At 42.5% G+C, this 24,321-nt stretch overlaps 1 protein-coding gene across 3 annotated transcripts in view; it reads right to left on the bottom strand.

Moving 5' to 3' along the window:
• Positions 1-1,205: 1,205 nt before the first annotated feature.
• LOC148032021 (uncharacterized) overlaps positions 1,206-24,321 on the bottom strand; it is a 123,115-nt gene continuing 99,999 nt past the window's right edge. For all 3 annotated transcript variants that reach the window (XM_087682645.1, XM_087682646.1, XM_087682647.1), the window contains one exon: positions 1,206-1,522. In XM_087682645.1, coding sequence (XP_087538771.1) covers positions 1,459-1,522 — 64 coding nt within the window. In that variant the 3' untranslated portion in view covers positions 1,206-1,458. The remainder of the gene's footprint in view (positions 1,523-24,321) is intronic.

Here is a 24,321-nt window from a genome sequence, read left to right on the forward strand (position 1 = left end):
CTGCCTTTTTATGAGGAATATGGTCCTTTACATTGAGCCATGGCATACCCTAACCAAAGATTTTTATGCATCTACCATGAACACACAAGCACAAATATTTAGTGATCTTATCCCCTAGCAGTACTACTTCATGTGCAAAGGCAACACTACAAAAATTTTCTTCAAGGCTATACAATCAACAATCAGTCCATTATCCTCACAAAGCAGTAGTGATAGATGTGAAATCTCTACAACATTGTGGCAGAGTTTTTTTTTCTTGAAACTTGTATAGAAGCCTCTGAATATTCATCATTTAAACCAATCAAAATGCCATTTCCCGAGTGAGATAAATATAAACACTTCAATGTGTTAACACAAGCTAGTGTACTCTAAATTCACTCTACCTATAGTAAAGGTCAATCAATTTCATTGTGCAGCGGTTGAAACTTCGGCTCACAATCGTGAGCTGTGGCTTCTAGTGTTGCCAAGTGCAACACTTGCTTGGGCACCTATGTTAACATGGTGTGTTCATGAATATCTAAAGCTACTACCCACTCAAAACATTTCATTTGTCCTTGCTCTCTTGACTACTAATTTGGAGGGGAGGGCCCCTTCCCACCATAAATGAATAAGTAAATAAATAGAAATCAATTTCATTTCGTGGACATAAAAATCATATGATTGTGCTAGTAAATGCAAACACTTGTTATAATATGAGTGAGAAATGCATATACAAGGAACAGAACAGAAAAGTGGAGACATTGTTGTGAGTGTCACCACACTGCTGTGTAATTGATTCAACAGCCTTCTTTGCATGGCTTGGAAGATGCCTTGACCATCTTGGGCTGCATCTTTTCACAATGCTACCAAGATTATTTTGCATAAGATATACATGCCTGTAGATTAGTTCGAAATGCAAAATCATTGTTCTTTGTGATTATTACGAGCTATGTCATATCAACATTGTGAACTTTCTCTCTACACCACCAAACACCGAAAATAGACTTTCTAAAAAGCTAAACCAAATGACACCAAACAGAAGCTGATTATAAAAAGACAAGGAGGTAAATACAGTCAAATTACTTGGGCTACAACCCAATTGGCAAAAGCACATTCTTCTTTGACATATGTAGCATTCTGTATATTTTATCACATAGCTTAAACTGCACATTTATTGCCTTTAGCTATGCATTCTAACCAAGTTTTAATCGGATTCTCACACAATGTCTAAAGTCTCTTAAATTTCAATGGGGAAAAAAAATACGTTCATTTTCAGCATGCAATGCAAGAGATTTGAATTTAAGTAATCGAGATTTTTAACAAAGCAGTTATTAATAGATTACATGTTGCAGGGTGAAGTCTCTACACTCTACGACCCCTATCCCACGAGAGCATGCCATTCCAAAAAACCAGCAATTGGTTTTACTGACTCTATGCATCCCCTATGAAAAGCATCTCTGAACGTACACAAATGTTGCCTTATGGTTTACTTCTTGGTCGCCTTGTAAAGAGCTTTTCCAAATCTTCTGTTGTAACATTGCTCCTGCACAAAGGTAAACATCAAACTAGAAGTCATACCCACTGCTGGCATGTACATAACCAGATTTTCTCATTATTTATCCAAGCTCAAGACTAGAACTTTCATAGAAATACAATACATGGAGCAAATCCAAAGCACACACGCTTTCTATAAGTGAAATGTTGCTGGAGTAGCTAAAACCTAACCCATATGCCAAATTAAGGAATGGACTCTACTTTGACCAGCATCAATTGAATGCCTTGCCAAATAGGTAAGGCAGACCTTGGCATCGGGTACACAAGAAGATGGTCTACACTCCTCCAGCCACATGTAATCTGACATAAAACTTTTGCATTTTTGTGGTGCTGCACTGCTTTTTTCCACTTCAAAACCTGTCAAACCCAGTATATGTGACCTTACGCTCATGGACCACAATCCCAAATGTGTCCACAATACTTCTATTTGCATGTGTTCTATCCTCTCCCAACCATTTTAAGAATTGTCATATGGTCCCATTGTGGTTAACGTTTTCTCCCCCATTTTCAAAACCTAACACAAGTTTAGTGTGGATGTGGCATCATCAATCTCAGATTGTCTCTACAATTGTAGCTTGAAGGTCCAAAGAGAGAGAGAGAGAGAGAGAGAGAGAGAGAGAGAGAGTCATTACTATCAGCTACTATCAGCCATTTGGTTTCGAGTGGTGGGGCTATCGATGCTTCCAAAGGATTGGGTCTTTGGACATTCCAAATTTCATGGAACCCATGGAGGCTGATATGAAAGTGCTCTTTCCTTTCTTACACTTCTGAGGTTGTTGGTATAAGGACCATGAGGAATGCATTCATCTTTGATGCTTCATCAGGCATGCAGAGTCATAGCCGAACTTCTTCATTGGCAACTCGACTTGATTGAGTTAACAAATATTCTCTCTAGACAAGATTTGCTTGCTTGGCAGATTGCAATTCCTTCTGCCCCCCTTTCCTCACTTTGCCTCCTTTGTACCTTGATTATGATGTCTCAAATTTTATGCACAATGGCCTAGAGCAGTCTTGTACCTTGTAACCATGTAATCTTGTATTTTTTTCATAATTAATACAATTACCTTTTACGGGGGAAGAAAGAGTCTGTGAAACACAAAGCAAGGCTTTTCCTAACCATAGAGTGGTAGGTGCGAAAGTAGAAAGCCAAAACAGCGCTTTATTCTTGGAGTTTAATAAAATTTTATACTAAAAAAAGTGCCACATCTGAAACTCCCAATAGCATACTCCCATAGTTGCATTCTACTAGAATTCGCTAATTCTATGGGTAGTGCCCAATGTTTTAGTTAGTTGGTTTGTAGTGTGAACACAACTACATTAATAAGTTGTGTCACCACTTCTAGAGTTAGTTGTAAAGTTAAATTAACTCTAATTGAGTTAAGGATAGGTATAACTTACTTAAGACCTATTGTACTTTCATTCTATCAATTCTAGCACTTGCATCTTTTGACTGTGGAACTACTACCCACTCTTGCTCATTGTCTTGTGTTCTCTCTCTTTGTCTCTTCCTCCATTTCCAACATTTGGTATCAGAGCAACTTCTATGCGCAGATTCCGAACAGCCACTGTCGACCGGTGCTGCTCCACCATACAACCAGCCAACATTCAGCCGAGGAAGGTTGTTGTTTTGGAGGAGGTGTTGCTACTGTTTTCAGCCTGCATGCAGTCCCATACACAGTCTCGCATGCAACTCTGCACACACAGCCTATCTCAACCCTATTCATAATATCCTCAGCCCTGCCCGCCATTTTCTGCAGATCTAAGAAAAAATAAACCAAAAACCCTAATGTTCCAAATTTGGGGGTTTTTGAAAATTTCTGCAATTTCTCATCCATCTTGCTCATCTCGTACCTAATTTCGAAGAAATTTTCAATTTCTCACTCCATGCCAAGACATTTGGGGATTTTCCACCGATTTTCTCAATTTCAAAAATTTCTCGAAATTTCTTTGAGGAAAGTTGGGGGCTTTTGGCCAATTCAAGTTCCCGTGCATAAATCTCCACTGGAGACGCCAAGATTGTGCAATTTCTTTGACATTGGAGTGAGCAATTCATGGCTTTTCTATTTTTTGGCTCCGACACACATCACGAAGCAGATTTCAGCTGTTGGCTACTGTTGACACGCATCCAAGGGGATGTTTTTGCAAAAATTCGGACTGTAAGGTATAAATGTCTTGAATTTTTTCAAAATTTTGCAAAGAAATTTGCGGTCCAACATGCACTCCAAGGTAGGACACAAGCTATACACTAGCATTTAATTGCTGCTAAAGTCAGATTGACCAAAAATTTTGGGAAAATTTCAGAAATTTCGGTGAGAATCGACATTATTGCTAGAATTTGTACTTTTCTGGACACACATTACAAGGTAGGTGTACTACAATAGTATACAACAATATATTGCTGTTATTATTGGGGCTAAGTGCTGATTTGGGTGACATTGTGCACACTTTGGCATTTGTGTAACAGTTCGGCTCTTGTTTGACAATCCTAAAGGATTTCTTGTACTCTCAGTACACACACACTATACTTCAACATCAAAATATTTGGCTGCAAATTTTTGCTCATTCTTGATAGTATGGCACATCAGGAAAATAATGACTTGAGCAGCATCCTTGGTGTCCTCACTCAAGAGGATAAGCTTGATAGCTCCAACTACCCGTTGTGGAGTTTTATGGTAAGCAACCTTCTTGTTGTGAAGGGACTTGTGGGACTATGTTACATGTAACTTGCAGTGACCAAGAGGTCTCTCACCTCAATGTCACAATCAAGGACAGGTTGTTGCTACTACTGTTGCCACCCCTCTTACTTGGGAGTTATCTTTGATGCAATTTGAGCAATTTGAGCAGAGAAATTTTGGGGCTTTTGACCATGTGAGTCAAATTTGTGCTCGTGGATGTATTTGGAGCAAAAATTGCAAAAACAATTCCCTTGCGAGGGCAGTGTCCAAGTGGCACCATTGCATCACCATGATGATTTGCATTGTCTCTTCCATAACCCCATGCATTGACATTTTGTTCTTGTAAACATGTGTCTTTGTGCAATTATCTCTTTTCGGTCAAAGAGTGGTCAACTTGGGATCTACCATATTTGCAGCAGCTCCCATGGTAGTCTTCCTTTGCTACCACCTATCTTTTTTGCTTCATTGCATACCCTCCATAGATTCCTTCATCATCGACATCGAGCAATGGTCAGCGGGAGTTTGTCCATTTTGTGATGTGTTGGTTTTGGCCATCCTTTTATTCTCCCCTAGAGACACAAATTACTAAATAGGACGAAAACTGATTGAAAACCTACACTTAAATGCTAAATCAAATCATAGATTATGAGCCCTCCACAAAGAAAAAAAGCAAAGTCCATTGTGGTTCCATTTGCCTTTGCAAGTCCTAGTAGACCTGGGTAGTCGACGAGCACTCTTTCTTCAATGCCTTGGGCTTTCTAGGGTGATTACTTGGGCTCCCTTGGTAAGATAACCATTGCCTCTATAGTTTTGGTGGACCATTGGAGAGTCGATGTACACCTTTTGCTTGATACCTTGGTTGCTTTGGTATGGGATGCCTTCGGGAAAAGAAAAGGTATGGGCTTGGGCTAACATAGTCCCTTTGTGATTCTAGTTTTAGGCCTGAGAGGGCATGTTGAGCCAAAAATGCATTACATGGTAATAATCCACTCAAAAGAGCCCCAACAAGCTTAATAAATGAAATTACTAAACCTTTCATTGAAAGAAATGTAATCCTAGAGATATTTGGTCCCATAAGCCAAATCCTAATTTGGGAGAACCCAACTATCTATAAATAGATAGGCATAGCTAACCCTTTCTAAAGTGGTTTTTACATATAAGTTTAGCTCATAAGGAGTAGAATGACATGAATGAGTTCTAAGGATCTCACTGATCCTATGGAACTAGGAACGATGTACTTGCTTCAGCCCAAAAAGAGCTTTCTACAAACGAAAGATCTTAAATTTATGGTCTGCAAAAGGAATTTCAAGATGTTGCTCCACATAGATTTTCTCCTCCAAATAACCATTCAAGAAGGCATTTTTAATATCAATCTGATAGAGCAACCAACCTTGATAAGCAGCTAGTAGAACCAATAGATGTGTTGGAGAGCTCAGCTGGGGATGTGTAGCAGCAGTTCGAGGAGAAAGTGAGAGTGACGGTAAGAGTCAGAGAGAGAGAGTGTGAAAGTACAATAGATTTTGGCATACCAACAATGTGTTGGTACACAGAGAATAAAATGTATTTATACTTAGGGTACATAAGGATGCATTCACACGTACAACTAAATAATGTGCGTGTACTTTACACGAAGGTCAAACGAGCCTTTATCCCAACAACGTTGTTGGAGAGCTCAGCTCGAAATGTGCAGCAACAATTCAAGGAGAGTGATGTTAAGAAGACTGCTAGGGTTTGCACTGAGGACACACAAAGTGTATGACCACGACAGAAACACAAAAGACACAAACACAGACGCAAAACTCAAACCCTAAACGAAAAACTCAAAACTCAAACACAAACAGAAGAAGGGAGAGAGAGAACACAACTCTAAACTAAATGAATGCTGTAAGTGAATGTAAGAGTGTACAGTGAGCTCAGGGGCAGAGCAATGTCAGAGTGTGAGGTCCACCGAAGACGGATCCCAAGTTTGTGACCACCAGTCGGAGTGTAGGAGTGCTAAATAGTGAATGGCAGCAGGCTGGTCACCAAAACGTAGTAGTCTGGAGGCTGGAAACTGCTAAACACAGCAGTGTACCACGATTGGGGGTTGGAAACTGTGCACAGTCTGCTGTAAACAGCAGGCTGAAACAGTGTCTGAGAGTGTCAGGGCCTACAATGTTGGAAACGCAAGCTGGCTAACCCTAGAGATGATGGATGGCAAGCTGAACAGCAGTCTGGGACAGTCTACAGCAGTCGCCAGCAGCTGAGAGCTGTCGCCTACAGCAATGGACAGGCTGAAGATGATGTGGCTGCAGTCGATGATGGCTGGACAGCAGATGGAGGCGGGCTGCAGGCTAGAAACTGGGCACCAACAGCAGCAAAGGGTGTGTGGGCTGGTGTAACTTGCAAATAAGGATGATTGTTGAATGGGAGCAGCCTGTCTATTTATAGATGTGGAATGGCGCCCCAAAAATTAGGGTTTCCACTAAACTTTCTCGAACTGCTCCCCGTTTTAGGGTTTCCACTGAACTCTCTTGAATTGCTTCCCATTTTAGGGTTTTACTCTAAAAGAGCATTTTTAGTATGTTTTGCAGTTGTTTAAGAGGCTAATTAGCAAGTAATGCATATTTTAGCTCAACATCCCCTCTCAGGCCCAAAACTGAGCCGAAAGGTTAGGCCAGCCATTGTGATGTTGATGTATCCCAAGGCGTCCCACCCCAAAGTAGCCAAGGCATTGGACAAAGGTTGCACGTCAGCTGCCCAATGGCCTACCGAGACTACAGAGGTGATGGTTATCGTACCAAGGGAATCCAAGTAGTCACCCCAGAGAGAACAGGGCATCGGACAAAGGGTGCATGTTGGCTACCCAGTGGCCTACCAAGCCCTACAAAGGCGGATAGAACGACATGGAACTTTTATGTGTGTATTTTTTTTTTTAAAATAAGTGTGGTAAATTTTATGGGATGTGGCCGATTGAGGAATAGTAACCCAGAAGACGGAAGTAGGGAGGATACACCCAACACATCACAAAATAGTACAAGCTAACCCATCCACTCAGGGTGTCGATGACGAGAAAAAGTAGGTGATGAGGTATCCATATGATGAAGAAGGATTGTGGTATGGTAACAACAACCGCCGGTGGAAACAGCTTAGAATCCGCTCAAGTGGTGCTCTGCACAATGAGATGCAAAGTATGCTACATGCTGAAGAATGCTCATGCAACAGGTGCCACTTGGACAGTGTCCCTCATGGGAAAATTGTTCAATTATCCAAGCGCCCTAGTACAAAGATGATGAAATCATGCAATGCAAAGGGTAAGGTATAACACAGGGAAGAAGCCGATGTCGAAGACAAAGTGCTGAAGCTTGTAGAATACCAAGAAGGGTAGGAAACCCCTCTTAACCTGGATGTAGATGCTGAAGAAGGAAGAGGAGCCTGATGTCGGTCTTCGTGTGGTGCCAAGAACCATAAGGAATAAAGAGGAGGAGGAAGCATCCCAGCTGGAAGAGCTAGGTAGAAGTCACCGCCATGATAGCATCAAGAGAGATGCTGCACGATCCGCCTCGGGAGGGGAAGTCTCCATGTTGGTAGAAGAGCAAAACTCCAAGGATGATGAAACCATGAAGGAACGGCGCACATCCCAAGTCTCCAACCTAGGTAGGACTGGGCAAACCTGCATGTTAGCCCTACACTAAAAACAAAACCTGCAAAGGAGATCAAAGTCTGCAATCACAGAGGTGAGTAGTGAGATGCTCCAAAAACTAAACTAAACTAAAATGAAAAGCTAACTGAAGGAACAAGTACAAAGATGCAAATGTGTATGTGTGGGTGAGTAAATGCAGCGGAAGACTTAAAATGTAGAGACAAAAATCCTATGGGCTCGACTCTAAGAGTGCGAAAAATGAATGCTAGACTGACCTAGGGTATCCGAAAGGACCTAGAGACATGTTAGTCTAAGAAGGTGGCCACCATCGCGTACGTCCAGTAGTAAGGGAACACCTGACAAGGTGGGGAGGAAGGTGAGATAGATGCATGAAGTGCAACGGGATTGGAACCTGCAAACCAATCAACCAATCCTTCAGGAGTAGAGAAGGATGGCCGCTAAGGCTGTCCGACTGCCACATGTCTAGCAGTCGCTGTGGGGGCTAGAGGAGTAGATGAGGTAGCAACGGAAGGCGTGTTAAAATATCAAGCTCATTTATGTGTGTTGACCGTGGACACAGCTAGTCTAGCCATAGTAGTTAGGTACATTAAATAAGTCGGTGCCACTACTGGTGTGAATGGTCTTATGACCTTAGGTTGTACTTTCACTATAGAGTGTGGAATGAATAATGAAGTGTGAGAGAGGAAGCATGCTGCTTCACTCTGTCTGACATCTATCTGCCTCTTTGAATTCTAACATGGTATCAGAGCCATGAATCGGCAAAGACTGGGTGCCTAGGAGTGTGGCATTGGACTTGCAGGAGCTGAAGTCAAAGGAAAGGTCATTCTTCTTCAAACAGGCTGAAGCCATTGAACAATGGAAGGTATGCAGTGTATTGTTGTTTGCTCAATGATCAAAGGCATTATCAAAGGCTTGTTTGTAGCCTTGAGAGGGATGTATTGAGCACCTGGAAGTGCCTCATTGTCATGGTTAGTAAAATCGTGAGCTGTGCTGCCCCCCCTACCAGTCTGCGCTGTTGCGCCAGATCTATATTCATGTCCTCCAGCTTCAAAACGAGGCATTAAGCATCTTGTACATACTCTATGAAGTATATGCTGACCCTGGGGTGTGACCTTGAAGGTCTGACAAGTCAATGGAAGCTTGGGTGATGAGGCATGGACTGTTATGCAGGTATACAGGTCTGAAACCGAATGTACACTGCTGAATACAGTGATTTACATCACTGTTTTGATCTCAAGTACAAATGGTTCATGAAGGTTGATGCTTCGGTCAGTGAAAACAGGTTGCCTATGTATACCCAGATGCTCATGTACTGACCTTGTCATTACGAAGTAAATGTATGACATGATTGGAAGACAGTTTGGGGCTGATTGGAACTTGATATGCTGAACTTTGGTTGATTGCAACCTGCAACTGAATTTGTTGACACTTGTATGTGCTGGTTATGCACTGTTCCGTGACTCTATGCTCTTGTCATGACTGCCAAGTGTACTAGCAGCTATTTGGGAGTTTTTGGGACATGTGTGACATGATTACCACTCAGTTTTGGACTTGAAAGTGCTACTGATTATTTACAGTTTACAGTTTTCAGACTGCATATATGTACCCTGGCAGTGAGGTTGCAGGAGTTCAAACCGAAGTGAATACAGAGTATTTGCATTGACTGCTTTACTCACAGGTTAAGCCACTTGGTGTGAGCTGTTTTGGACTGTTAGTGGGCTGAAATACCCTGGTTTTTTACTGCAATTAATTGCAGAAAACTGTCATAAACAGTTCCGGGCTGAAGTTGAACTGTTAAGAAGATCTTGGTTTGCAGGTAGTCAGGCAAGGTCTACAACATGGCAAATGCTGATAGAACTGATAATGTAACCCAGATTGTGGGAGAAAAGCTTGATAGCAACAATTATGCAATATGGAAGCTCCGCATGGAGAACTTTCTGATAGGCAAAGGATACTGAGACTTAGTGACAGGTGTTAAGGTTGAACCTGAAGTTCCAGATAGGAATCCTACAGCTGATCAAAGACGAGCGCATCGAGCTTGGACGGAAAGAGCTCGCAGAGTTTTACATTGGTTGTCATTATGTATCTCGGATGCTATGGTGATGCAGATCATGAACTGTAAATCCCCAGCAGATGCATGGAATGTATTGGTCAAATACTATGGCACAACTACAAGTGCAAGGAAGATACAACTGAAGCAGAAATTCAATAACATGGAGAGGAAGAATAGATCCATACAAGATTATGTCACAGAGGTTAAGACCATAGCAGATCAGCTGGCATCTGTTGGCTCACAGGTAGAAGATGAGGATATGGTCGCAGTGACCTTAAATGGCTTGGGTCCGGAGTACAAGTCTTTTGACACTTCAGTATTTGTCCGAGCTGAGATGCCTAATTTTAATGAGCTGGTTGCATTATTGATTCATGAAGAGGTGAAGCTTGGCTTAGCTACAGGGTCAAGCAGCTCAAAGAATAAGGATGCAGTTTTTTATTCGAATCAGCGTGGTCGTGGTAGCCATGGTAGAGGCTATGGATCTGGCAGAGGAGGCCAGCAGAATGCATCCTATAGTAATAGCAATCAGCAGTCATCAAATGCAAGAGGTAGTGGAAACTTTCGAGGCAGGGGAGATCTAACTCCCGTGGCAGAGGCTCATGGCAGCAGCAGCGTCAGTCAGACAATCCAAATAAAGATAAGGATTGTCACTACTGTGGAAAGTATGGGCATATTGCAAAGGATTGCTGGAAGAAGCAGGGAAATCAGAAGGGCAAGCAGCATGGACATTATGCTACGTCCAGTCAGGCAGATGACTCTGGTGATAGACTGTTTGCCATGCAGTATGTCAAAGATAAGGCTGCTGAAAAATCATCTCATGATGCAGTGTGGTACATTGACTCGGGGGCTTCGAATCACATGACCCCTCATGGTGATTGGTTCACGGATATGGTGGCTGAAAAGCATGGTTATGTATGCATAGGTGATGACACTCAGCATAGCATTGAGCATAAAGGCAAAGTGCCCCTTGTGGTCCATAATGGCAGAAAGAAAAATTTGCATGATATATTGCATGTCCCTTCAATTACGAAGAACTTGTTATCTGTTGGTCAGATGACGGAACAAAACTTGCAGGTTAGATTCAATAAGCATGGCTGCTTTATTGAAGAATTTGGCAATGGCTGCAAGTTGATAGCTCGTGGTCACAGGAACGGCAGAATGTTTACTCTTGATGCTTCTTTGCCAGAGCTGAATTCAACTATGTTTGCTCATGGTTCTGGCACTGTTAGGGATTTGGAAATATGGCACAAGAGAGTGGGGCATGTAAATTTGCAAAGGCTGCAAATTATGCAAAAGAAACAGCTGGTTACAGGGTTACCGAAGTTCCAATATTCAGATATTGGTCATGTATGCGAGGCTTGCCAGTTTGGTAAGCAGTCACGATTGCCATTTATCAGGAATGTACGACAAAGTACACGTCCATTGCAGTTAGTGCATTCTGATGTTTGGGGGCCAGCTCATAATGTATCTATGGGAGGTTCTAGATATTATGTATCCTTCATTGACGACTACAGTCGATATACCTGGCTTTACATATTGAAAACAAAAGATGAGGTCTTTGCTGTTTTTTAGCAATTTAAAGCACAAGTTGAGAAGGAGTTTGAATGCTACATCTCTTGCTTGAGATCTGATAGTGGTGGGGAGTATGTATCAAATGAATTTGATGATTTCTTGGCTGAAAATGGCATTCGTAGGCAGCTCACCTGCCGCTACACTCCGCAGCAAAACGGAGTAGCTGAAAGGAAGAATAGAATTCTGATGGAAGCTGCTAGGGCTATGATGAATGAAAAGCATATGCCACTTTACTATTGGGCAGAGGCTGTTATGACAGCCGTATACATTTTGAACAGGAATCCCACTGCAGGTATTCATGAGATGACACCGGTTGAGAAGTTGTATGGCTATAAGCTAGATGTAAGTCACATGAAAGTCTTTGGCTGTCTTGCTTATGTGCATATTCCAGATGAGAAAAGGAAGAAGTTGGATCCCAAAGCACATAAGTGTGTTTTCATTGGATATTTGCAGGAAAAGAAGACATACAAATGCTATGATCCCTCTACCAGGGAGACTTTGGTAAGCAGAGATGTTATCTTTGATGAGATGGGTTCTTGGTATGTATCACCAGTTGCAGTGCCATCCGATATGTCTTCCACTCATGTCTCTACAGTTAATTTGCAGCAGAGCACTGCTATGACAGGACCTATCAGTCAGACAGTATCCCCATGGACAGGGAGATTGAGAAGCTCACCGTCCACTGACACGGGTATGTCAATGAGGGGGAGACATGATGTCTTGGACAGCAAAGGAAAAGAGAAAGTTATTGAGGATGGTATGATGACACTTGGCAGAATGACTTCGGGCTATGAGTCTAGTGATACTTTAGACAGCGAACTTGGTATTCCGACTGTCTATACGCCTGGCACGAGGCAGAACAGGTACATTCCGCCTCATGAGAGAGGTGAATCGAGTAGTGCACCACAGCTTAGACGCTCGCAGAGGGTCAGATACCCTGTTGACAGGTTGGCATACAGTGGCTACTCTGCAAAGCATTATGCGTATATGACAAAAGTGATGGAGGTTAAAGAACCAAGTACATATGCTGAAGCAGTGAAAGATGAGAATTGGTGTGTAGCCATGGATGAAGAAATTAATGCCTTGGCTGAAAATAAAACATGGGATTTAGTACCACTGCCTGAAGGGAAAAAGACCATTGGCTGCAAATGAGTCTACAAAATCAAATGCAAGTGAGATGGCAGTGTGGAGAGATACAAAGCCAGGCTAGTTGCAAAGGGGTATGCCCAACAGTATGGACTTGATTATGAGGAAACATTCAGCCCTGTTGCCAAGATGGCAACTATACGCACTGTGATTGCCTTGGCTGCTGCTAAAGGCTGGAAATTACAGCAGATGGATGTTAAGAATGCATTTCTTAACGGTGACCTAGCAGAGGATGTCTATATGGTTCAGCCGGAAGGGTATGTGTACCCTGATTTTCAGCATTATGTATGCAGGCTGAAAAAGGCATTATACGGGCTGAAACTGGCTCCGAGAGCTTGGCATGCTAGGATCAGTAACTACTTGCAGAGATTGGGTTTTGCTGTTGGTAGGGCTGATCATAGCCTATTTACAAAGAAGACGGACAGTGGTTTAGTAGTGCTGGTCATATATGTTGATGATTTGATAATCACTGGTGATGATGACTTGGGCATACAACATGCAATGAAGATGCTGAAATTTGAATTTGACATAAATGACCTGGGAGAACTGAAGTATTTCTTAGGCATTGAGGTAATTCCAGCTGACAATGGGTTATGGCTGATGCAGAAGCTATGCCATAGAGATGCTGAAGAAGTATGGCATGGCTGAATGCAAACCGCTGGATACACCTCTTGATCAGAATGTCAAGCTAGACATGAACACTGGGGCTGAAGTAGAGGATGTGACTATGTACAGGCAGATGGTTGGCAGCTTGATTTACTTGACCATCACTAGGCCTGACTTGAGCTATGTTGTAGGGCTCGTAAGCCAGTTTATGCAGAAGCCTAGAAAGCCGCACTTGGATGCAGTTAGACGCATTATGAGATATGTTAAGTCCACTGTAGAGTATGGGCTGTTCTATGTCAGAGATAAGCCCTTGATATTGACTGGATACACCGATGCAGATTGGGCAGGTTGCTCATATGATCGTAGATCTACGAGTGGATATGCATTTGGATTTGGTAGCGGCATGATTAGCTGGAGCAGCAAGAAGCAACCTACGGTTGCTTTATCAAGTACTGAGGCAGAGTACAGGGGTACTGCATTGGCAGCATGCGAGATTTCATGGCTGCTCAAGCTTATGGCTGATTTGGACATACAGGTAGATACTCCAGTGAAGCTACTATGTGATCATCTGAGTAGTGTACACCTGGCTATGAATCCAGTTTATCATGCCAGGACGAAACACATAGAGGTACACTACCATTTCATCAGAGAGATGGTTCTCGCAGGACGCATTGATCTTATGCATGTAAAGACAGATGAACAGGTGGCGAATATCTTTACCAAGTCCTTGGGTAAAGATAAGTTCTGTGGTTTTAGACAGCTGCTTGGAGTTCAGATGCTGTCTTGAGCTTGAGGGGGAGTGTTAGAATATCAAGCTCATTTATGTGTGTTGACCAACATGAGCTGGACACAGCTAGTCTAGCCATAGTAGTTAGGTACATTAAATAAGTCGATGCCACTACTGGTGTGAATGGTCTTATGACCTTAGGTTGTACTTTCACTATAGAGTGTGGAATGAATAATGAAGTGTGAGAGAGGAAGCATGTTGCTTCACTCTGTCTAACATCTATCTGCCTCTTTGAATTCTAACAAGGCGTAGCCCCACTGGACTGTGAAGTCGCAGCGGTCTGCTGAGGCTTTTTCGGTGGAAGATCTTTGGCCTTGGAGCGACATTCCTCGTCCACATGGCCTGCTCTCTCGCAGTGTATGCAAAACCGATTTTTCTTAGGGAGTTGCTGCCAAATAAGTCTTGATTCTTTGGTTCCATCAGAGGAAGAGGAGTCGCCCTTTGATTGGCTTGCCTTCGCATCTAGCGAGTTCTTGCCACTCGTGGTTTTCCTTCCCGAAGAAGAAGCAACCAACCCCCTCTGCTCTGAATAAGACTGTGATGAGGATTTCTTGTGGACTTGATCATGCAGCCTTGCGTAACGCAAGAACTGGCACTCAAACTCATAGAAGGTTGGCAATCGAGGTTGGGAGATGATGTGTTGAATGAAATCGAAGTATTTTGCGGACAACTTATTCAAGAAGAATGTAACCTGATCATCATCTGACTTTGGAGAGTCGGTAATGGCAAACTCGGCAAGTAACCGCCTATAGTCAACTAGCTTGACTTTCAAATCATCCCCTTCCTTAAGAGAGAGGGATGGGTTGACTAGGCATGGGTATGGTAGCCATATGAGGAACCCAAGGAGCTGGGACGGAAACACGGTGAGTAGAAGATGGGAATCCCTACATAAGTGTAACCCAAGGAGAGTGTAAAGACGCACCATAAGCTGAGGATGGAAACCCCTGCGTATGAGTGGTCATGGGAGATGTGAAGCTGGGGATAGTGAGGGGGATGTCCATCACAGTCGACCCAGGAGTTATGGGTGTACTCATTTGCTGAAAGATGAGAGGCACTGTGTTAAAGGGTGGCATTCCCCCTAACGAAGTACCATGGTACAAAGAGATAGAAAATGGGGTGGAGAAGGAAAAGGTGCTAGGAGCGGAGATGGAAGATCCAACCCCTAGGGTGTGTGAAGCAAATGTGGAGTGTAATCCAAGATTTTGGAAAGATAATGAGAGATGATCAAGGTGTGATATAGAAGAGGGTGGGAAGGGAGGCAAGTGAGAAGTGTGTGTAATATGCTCAAATGAAACAGAAGCTGTAGATGTACCTGAATTTCGTCTGCTTCGTGAGCCCCCCTCTATTGAAGTTCACATACGCAAATCCATCCGGATCTTGTACCTCAAAAGAAGAAACAGGCGAGGCTTTTGATTCATGCAATACAAAAGAATTGTACAAACCTGACATTGGACCTAGCAGAGATAATGAAGATGGATCGTCGGACGTTCCGAATGCCGTATGTCCTCCGTGGAGAGGTGGCCAGCCTCACTATCCGGTCTGAATGTGGTAGCAAAATTGGTAGGAGGGGTGTAAACATCACCGTACTTGTTGCAATAGTACTCCTCAAAGTCCTCCTTTGTCATGTTAATGAAATCTGATGAAGGTGGAGTGTCATCCTCCTCACCGAGTCCATAATGCCGTCTCAGGGCCTCCAATGATAGAGAAGCCTGATAAGACATCATAGGAACTGGAGAAGAAGGTGTCTGGGACATTGTGATTCAGTTACGAGTCGTATTGTGTGCCTTGCACAAAGACTAGCTCTCAACAATATCCGCAGGATACTCTTTACAAGAGCATCGGCTCTGATACCATGTTAAGAAGACTGCTAGGGTTTGCACTAAGGACACACAGAGTGTACGACCACGACAGAAACACAAAGACACAGACACAGACACAAAGGGCAAAACTCAAACCCTAACCGCAAAACTCAAAACTCAAACACAAACAGAAGAAGGGAGAGAGAGAACACAACTCTAAAGTGAATGAATGTTGTAAATAAATGTAAGAGTGTACAGTGAGCTCAAGGGCAAAGCAATGTCGGAGTGTGACGTCCACTGAAGACGGATCCCAAGTTTGTGACCACCAGTCGGAGTGTAGGAGTGCTGAATAGTGAATGGCAGCAGGCTGGTCACCAAAACGCAGCAATCTGGAGGCTCGAAACTGCTAAATACAGCAGTGTACCACTGATTGAGGATTGGAAGCTATGCACAGACTGCTGTAAACAACAGGCTGAAACAGTGTCTGAGAGTGTCAAGGCCTGCAATGTTGAAAACGCAGGCTGGCTGACCCTGGAGATGATGGACAGCAGGCTGAACAACAGTCTGGGACAGTCTGGGACAGTCTGCAGCAGTCGCTAGCAGCTAAGAGTTGTCGCCTACAGCAATGGACAGGCTGAAGATGATGTGGCTGCAGTCGATGATGGCTAGACAGCAGATGGAGGAGGGCTGCAGACTGGAAACTCGGCACCAACAGCAGAGGGTGTGTGGGCTGGTGTAACCTGCAAACAAGAATGATTGCTGAATGGGGGCAGCCTGTCTATTTATAGAAGTGGAAGGGCACCCCAAAAATTAGGGTTTTCACTAAGCTTTCTCGAACCGCTCCCCGTTTTAGGGTTTCCACTGAACTCTCTCGAACCACTCCTCGTTTTAGGGTTTTACTCTAAAAGAAAAATTTTAGTGTGTTTTGGGGCTGTTTAAGAGACTAATTAGCAAGTAATGCATATTTTAGCTCAACATGTGACAGTGACAACAAGAGTCGGAGAGAGAGTGAAAGTACGATAGATTTTGGTGTACCAACAATGTGTTGGTACACAAAGAATAAAATCTATTTATACTTAGGACACGTAAGGGTACATTCACATGTACAGCTGAATAATGTGCATTTACTTTACGCAAAGGTCAAACGGGCCTTTATCCCAACAACCTCCCACTTAAATGTCTAAAGTGAACCGCTAATCAACACCCAGTAGTCGTATGCAATCCTCATGCTGAGCTTTGCTTAGACTTTTAGGGAGAACATCTACAGGGTTGTCATGTGTTTTGATCTTGGTCAATTTGATTTGACCATCTTCCAGAATCTGTCTGATAAAGTGATATCACACATCTATATGCTTTGTGCATGTTATACATGGCATTCTTAGACAAATACACAGCACTCTCGCTATCACATCCCAAAACTGCAATACCCATAGACATGCTGAGATCCTCAACGAGTCTGTTCAACCATATAGCTTCCTTAGAAGCTTCAGCTGATATGTATTCAGCTTCAGTAGTACTCAGTGCGACAATGTTCTGCAACCTCGAACACCAGGAAACAGTCCCACTAGTAACTATAAGGCATACCCGCTTGTGGATCTACAAGTATCCAAGTCACCTACCATGTCTACATCAGAATAACCCTGCAAACTAAGTGCATCCTACCCATAGCAAATACACTTTCTATGTACCCTTAAGGTATCGAAGAATACATTTGACAACCTCCCAATGTGTTTTGCCAGGATTTGACATAAACCTGCTAACAACTCCCACTACATGAGCAATGTCTGGACGAGTAGCAACCATAGCATACATAAGAGAGTCACAAGCTAACGCTAAGGGACTCCCTTCATAGCATTTTCTTCCACGTCATCTTTTGGGTTATTGGCTTTACTAAGCTTAAGGTAAGGAGGTAAGGGTACCCCAAAAGGCTTAGCTTCAACCATGTTAAATCTATCCAATACCTTTTCAATGTACTTTTCTTGAGATTAAAACAGCAATTTCTGCATTCTATCTCTGCGAAACCTCATGCCCAAAACATGCTCTGCATTCCCAAAATCCTTCATGGAGAAAGCTGATTTTAGGTGATTTTTTAGAGCATCCAAGCTAGTCTTTCTTTTCCCAGCTACCAACATATCATCCACATACAAAACAAGTATGATGGAGCCGCCGTCTGTATCCTTTCTCATGTACAAGCAATGATCTGCATGGCTGCGTGTAAACTCATGAGATAGCACAAAAGTGTCAAACTTTTTGTATCACTACCATGGTGCTTGCTTCAGCCCATACAGGCTGCGTTTTAGTTTACACACCGTCTGCTCTTTTCCAGGAACTACAAAGCCCTCAAGTTGTTTCATGTAAATTTCCTCATCAATGTCACCATGCAATAAAGTTGTTTCTACATCCATTTGGTATAGCTCTAAGTCCAATACAGCAGTGTGAGCAAAAAGCACACGTAGAGTGGTCATCTTCACAACAGGTGAGAAGACCTCTTGGAAGTCAATCCCTTCCTTCTGTGCATACCCTTTAGGAACCAGTCTTGCCTTGTACTTGGGTTTCCCATCAACTATCTTTACTTTGTAAACCCATTTGTTTGGAAGAGACTTCCTTCCTTTGGGCAACGACACAAGATCCCAAGCATCATTTGCATATAGAGATTTAATCTCTTCTTCCATAGCTAGCTCCCACTTATTGTTGAATTCGCATGACTTAGCTGCTTTGTATGTAAGAGACTCACCCTCATTTGTAAGCATCACATAATGCAAGGAGGAATCAAACCTCTGTGGTTGCCTTCTTACACGTGTAGATCTGCGTACCTAATGATCAACATTTTCAGGACTTGGGTCTATATTTGGAGGTATGTTATTTTCAGCATTTATTGCCTGTTATAAGCCATTCTCAGCATGCTGTTCATCCTGTATAGCACCTTCATTTTCATTACCAGCACCTGCATTTTCATAATCAGCAAGTCTATCTTGCTGTCCATGACCTCCTTGTGCTCGTATTTGTTGTCCATCATCATGTGGCTCAAATATAACCAGCTGATCATCAGTTTCAGCCTGTGGTACAGCACCATGAGGCAAGTAATAGGTGGCTGCAAACTCTGAAACTTCACCTTTTTCAAATCTTCATTAGAGGCTAAAGTGGCTATCAGCAATTTTGTCTCATTGAACACAACATTACGGCTGTGAATAATTTTTCCATAACTGTCTGCATTGAACATAGCCAAACACTCCAAGCAAGGAGTTACATGGAAAGAGTCACTAGAGTCTACAATCCAAGTCTAAGTAACACCATCATCAACTAACAAAAGTGCATCAATCACATCAGCCTTGGTAATCTGCATATCCTGCATGTGACATACAAGGGCATCATAATCAACTGCACATAATACATCAGCCTCTGTATCCAAAAGCTCCTCTATGACCACGCTGGAGGCCACATTGGCCTTTTCCTTGCCTTTGATTGCCTTAGTGTCATGAAAGAAAATACCTTGATATTTTCGTACTTTGGAATCATGCTAATTCCATATCTTGTAATTTCCAGCCCTTGTAAATTCAGCCCTTGCCTATGTAAATGTGCCCTTAACGTTGAAGATGAAGAGTTAGGATAAAGAATGCAAGACGCTAAGAGAAGACATCTTTTGGCTCATTCACAAAATTTTACTGTTCACTTTCTTGATGTTAGCTTCTTTCTTGCAAGATGAAGCATCATCCATGGCTGTCATGTATTTTTGGAACTCTCATCATTAATATATGGCAAGATGTCTTGGTGCAATAGTTCTTTTGTTATTTTATGTCTATTACAGTTTTAGTTAGATTTCTTCTCCTGGTTGAATGCTTCATTACATTGGTATCAGAGCATTAGTTTAGATTATGTCAGAAGTCATTTTCATGCAATAGATTTAGTTGCAGTGACTAGGGAGTGAAAACCGCAGTTAAAACTCATTCACAAGAGTTAGTTCTTCCATAACCGTGGCCTGACATGGAGAACTCTTACAAACCGTGACTAAGATGGAGGTTCTTGGCACGAACCAGTGGACAATGGCGGGCTCCAACCAATTCGGCAACTCGTGACTAAGTTTTGGATCAAAAATTGGGGTAAGTTGGACAAAACGAAGGTTACAAGACTTAGTTTGGTTCAAACTTGAGTTACTTTTCAAGAACAGGGATTTCTTCCTTTTTTCCTTCAAGCTTCTCTCAAGAATCCATGGCCAAAGGCTGAGCAAGATCTCTTGCCCCTGACTTCTATCATGCAAAAGGACTTCATAGCCTTGTCCTCCATCCCTCAAGCTTTCAATGGAATAGTAGAATGGCACTATATGCTTTATTTCTGTCAAGGAACACAGCAGTAGGCAGCAGCGTGAATTGCACCTGCTGCATATTCTTGCATATTTCTTACTAAAGATGAGCTATGGAGCTCAAGTTGCTTATGATTCATACTCTAAAGCACTTGACAAGTGATCTTCTTCAAGCTTTGACAATATTTCTCTCTATTGTGGACTCTTCTCTCTCCCATGGAACCCTGTTATTGATAGATTTGGACAGTAATTGAAAAGTTCTAAATTCTTGAAGCAAATGAAAGGCGTTTTAGTGGTAAATCATCATTGTAGCATCCTCAAGCATTTGCCGTCAAGTCTTCATCAACATTGATCCAACATTGGAGAGTTTTGATCCCACATTGATCAAGGGAAGGTAATGGACAGCATACACCTTCAATGTTACTACAATTATGGCTTCTCTCTTCAAATTTTGAAGTCTACACACTATATTGGAGCTTCTTTCATTGGTCCTTCAAGCTCTACAACAAGTAGAAGAAGAATTTTACCTATATCAACTATTCTTCAAGCTATTGGAGCAACCATGGAACTCAAAGAAGCTAAGGCCTATTTCTTTGTGGAGCATTCTTGAAATTTGGGAATTCTTGGATGGATTTGAAGCTGAAGTCAAGCTCTATTTGTGGGAGATTCCTTCATCAACAACAACACTCTTCTCCTACAAGCTTAACAGGTACTCTAATCATCTTTTAATCTCTTTAAATCCTCTTGCTGAGCTAAGTCCAATTGATGAAAGAGGGATTAAAATGAGAAAGAATCCCATCCATTCTATCAAATGCATTTCATGGGAAATCCATAGAGCTCTCTTAATGATTGATCATTGCATAATCACTCTCATTCACTGAAATAATCACTTTCAAGTGTCTCAAATTCTCATTTCATTTATCTAACCCTGATATTGAATTGTTTGCTCTTTTTTTTTTCTTTGACATGAGTGAAATTTTACCCAATGGTAAGTGAAATAAGAATTGTTAAGCAGTGAGTCACTACTGAGGTTATTCCTTACCTATCCCCATTTTAATTTCAGCCTATTCCATTCGAGTTCTTGCATATCATAAAAGAGCAATCAAATTCTTTTCATTCCATGCATTTCATGCTGATTTTTAGAGTCTAGCTTTAAACTGCCATGTATATATCCATGAGGAAAAGTGGATGCCAGGCGAGTTGGTAAGATAAAAAAGAGGTGACCCTCCCCTACTGACAAGGACCCTGAAGGGGAGCACAAACCGGCTTGAGAGGGAAATTTGCACACCCCTCAAGTCTCGGATCCCATGCATTTAAGTTCAGGTGCAGGTATCACTCAAGGAAACAAGAATTCAGCCTTCAACATGGTATATTCGGCATGGGATTACATGATGCAAAAGCAAATGTATGGCAACATAATGCAATGCAAGTGGCAAATGTGGACAGAGTTATGCTGAGCATTATGAAAGCTATTGTTGGCATTTGTTAATTGGAGGTTATTTTCAGTATTGGCAAAAGTTGCAGAAATTTTCAAGCAACTATAGTAAAATGTTTACAGTTTCTGTATTTAACTACTTTCAACACTTGATAGCTCATTAGAAAGGTAACTTCTCAAGCTTCAAACAGAGCCAAAGAGTTTGTTATTCGAAGCACTAGAACTCAAGATATTTGAGTTTTTCTTTTGTTGTATATACAGGACAAGAAGTTACTCATGGCAAGAAATAAGAAAAGGGATCCTATTTTGGAGACCATCAATGAAGCGCTGAGAGAATACCAACATGAACATGAACATGAAACCCCTCAAGAAGCTATACACCGTATGCATTATGAGAATAAAGAGGTTGATATAAGCTCCACTCATTCTCCTGTCAATCAACCAACGAATGGAGTTGAGATGTCCCATGCTTCCATGAACTCTAACAGCCTACAACAACTCTCAAATGATATTAAAGAGATGAAATCAAGCTTTGATGGTATGAGAATGGGTATTGACAAGTTAGTGGCTATCTTTAGTGAAAAGATGTTGCCTACAGCTGGTTCCAATGTTCCAAACCCTCCTTTGGCTGAAGAGCAATCCAAACCCTCTACTCCAAAGGTGGTAGGACAATTTGAGATTAGGAAATCGTCAAAGGCTAATGATTTTATTCAGCCCACTTCATTTCAGCCTCAGTCCCATCAATCAAAGGCCTATTCTCAGCCACATGGGCAAGATCCACACGATAGGGTTCAAGCAAGCTCTAGCCATAAAGAGGACATCCACGGTTACAATCCATTTTATAAACAATTCTATCCTCAACTAAATATTTGTGGGCGTGAACAAGGGCATGTGAATTCAACCCCAAACTCCTATGGACAGCAACAACACAATCCTCATACTTAAGTTCAGCCTAATAGGCCAAGCCCTTTATTCAATCATGGTTGGCCTCAACAAAACAGTGGGCAACAACCACCATTTAATACTCCTATGCATGGATAACATCAAGGGTACCATGGACAACATTCCAATATGAGCGACACTCATTGTCAGCCTCAAGGATATTATTTCCAGCCACAAGGTTATGGTATGCAGTATGGACAGCAAACCCCATATGCACAAGGAACTTGGAATAATGAATTCCCTAAGCAAGGCTCATTTGGTAACTCTTTTGGACAGCAGCACCACAATGGGCAGCCACCTCAATATGAGAGAGAGTATAAAGAGAAAATTGTCATCTCAAATTTCAAAGGACAAAATCCTTCACCCACGGAGTTGGAGGAGTGGTTTGACAAATTAGAGATGTACTTTTCCCTTTATCCAAGGCCCGAAAATGCCAAAGTGAAGTTTGCAGCCCTTCGTTTAGAAGACTATGCACATACTTGATGGAGATATATGACAAGAATTGGGCATGACTTTTTATGTTGGGAAGCACTAAAGAATGCTAAGATTGAAGTCTTTGTCTCTCCCATTGAAAAAGAGCGCTTGGAAAAGAAATGTTACGCCCTTAAGCAACGTGGTCTCTGTTGGGTATTTGATTCACGCCTTACTTACGCCTACGCTCATATGGGAGTGTCGGTGATCAGTAGGACACTGGGGCACTTTTTACTCTCGGTAGAAGAGGTTTTTTCCCCCCAGACTTATGGTCTTATTTTCGTATGTACTTATGTGCTTATGTTACACACATTTGGGCACTTAGTGTGTGTCGAGTGTGAACACCCCCCTACAACCCTAAGGTTTAAGGGTTGTACTTTGTACTTTCAGATTACACTCATTCAGTCTATTCTCTTGGGTGTCGTGCTTCAACTCTGTCTCTCACTCTCACACTGTCTACTGAATCTCCGCTGTACCTTGATCGTCTGCTCTCACATTTGGTATCAGAGCTCAGCTCTGAACTCATCTCCAGGCCGTCAGTTCCAGCCGCCAGCACAGCTCCACTAGCCTATCCCAGCGCGCCACCAACACGAGCCGTCAACATCCCAGTCACGTCACGTTAACTGCAAGCGCTGACGTTTGCCAGCGCAGCCTTCGCACGAGATCCGCCTGCAGTCAAACTCTGTCAGGCTCGTCACGTCACGACTGACATCAGTCATTGCTCACGTCAGCAGCTCGCGCGCTGTTCGACAGCGTAGTCTTCGTCAGACGACGCCCCTCAGACCACGCGCAGCCCGCTTGCCCGCCTGCCGCCGTTTTTAAAACATTCCGCCTGCAGCCCGCCACGTCAGCCACCAGCTCAGCCGTCTAAAGCGCCGCTGACTGAGCACTGCAACGACTGTCCTGCGCCCGCCAGTCAACGTCCTGCCCACCACGCGCAGCCTGCTCGTCTAACGACCACGTCAGGTAAAATTTTCAACAATTTTTTTTAATTTCAGCCCAGAACACAATTCTGGAAGCGGAGGTTCACACGCGGCAAGCACAGAACAAGTGGGGGGATAAATTTCATGCAAATTTCTGGACTGGATCGTCAAAAATTTTGGGGCTTTTGTGTATTTGGAGGATAGTTGCATTTGAACTGCTGATACAGTCACAGAAAGACTGTTTTTGACAGAAATTTTGGCAAAAATTTTGGGGATTTTGACATAACAGTGTTGCAGTGCACTGTTTGCACCTTGGGAAGCGTGCATTAAAAGACAGTTTTCTGACAGAGTACGCCCTTACACATTAATTGCAGAAACGTATTTGCTGCAATTTTTGGAAATTTGCAGATTTCCAATTAATACTGCTTAGACATTGCTC

This window comes from Lygodium microphyllum, chromosome 8 (assembly GCF_053477565.2).
Source record: "Lygodium microphyllum isolate KBCC chromosome 8, Lygodium_microphyllum_v1.1.10, whole genome shotgun sequence".
Classification (NCBI taxonomy): Eukaryota; Viridiplantae; Streptophyta; class Polypodiopsida; order Schizaeales; family Lygodiaceae; genus Lygodium; species Lygodium microphyllum.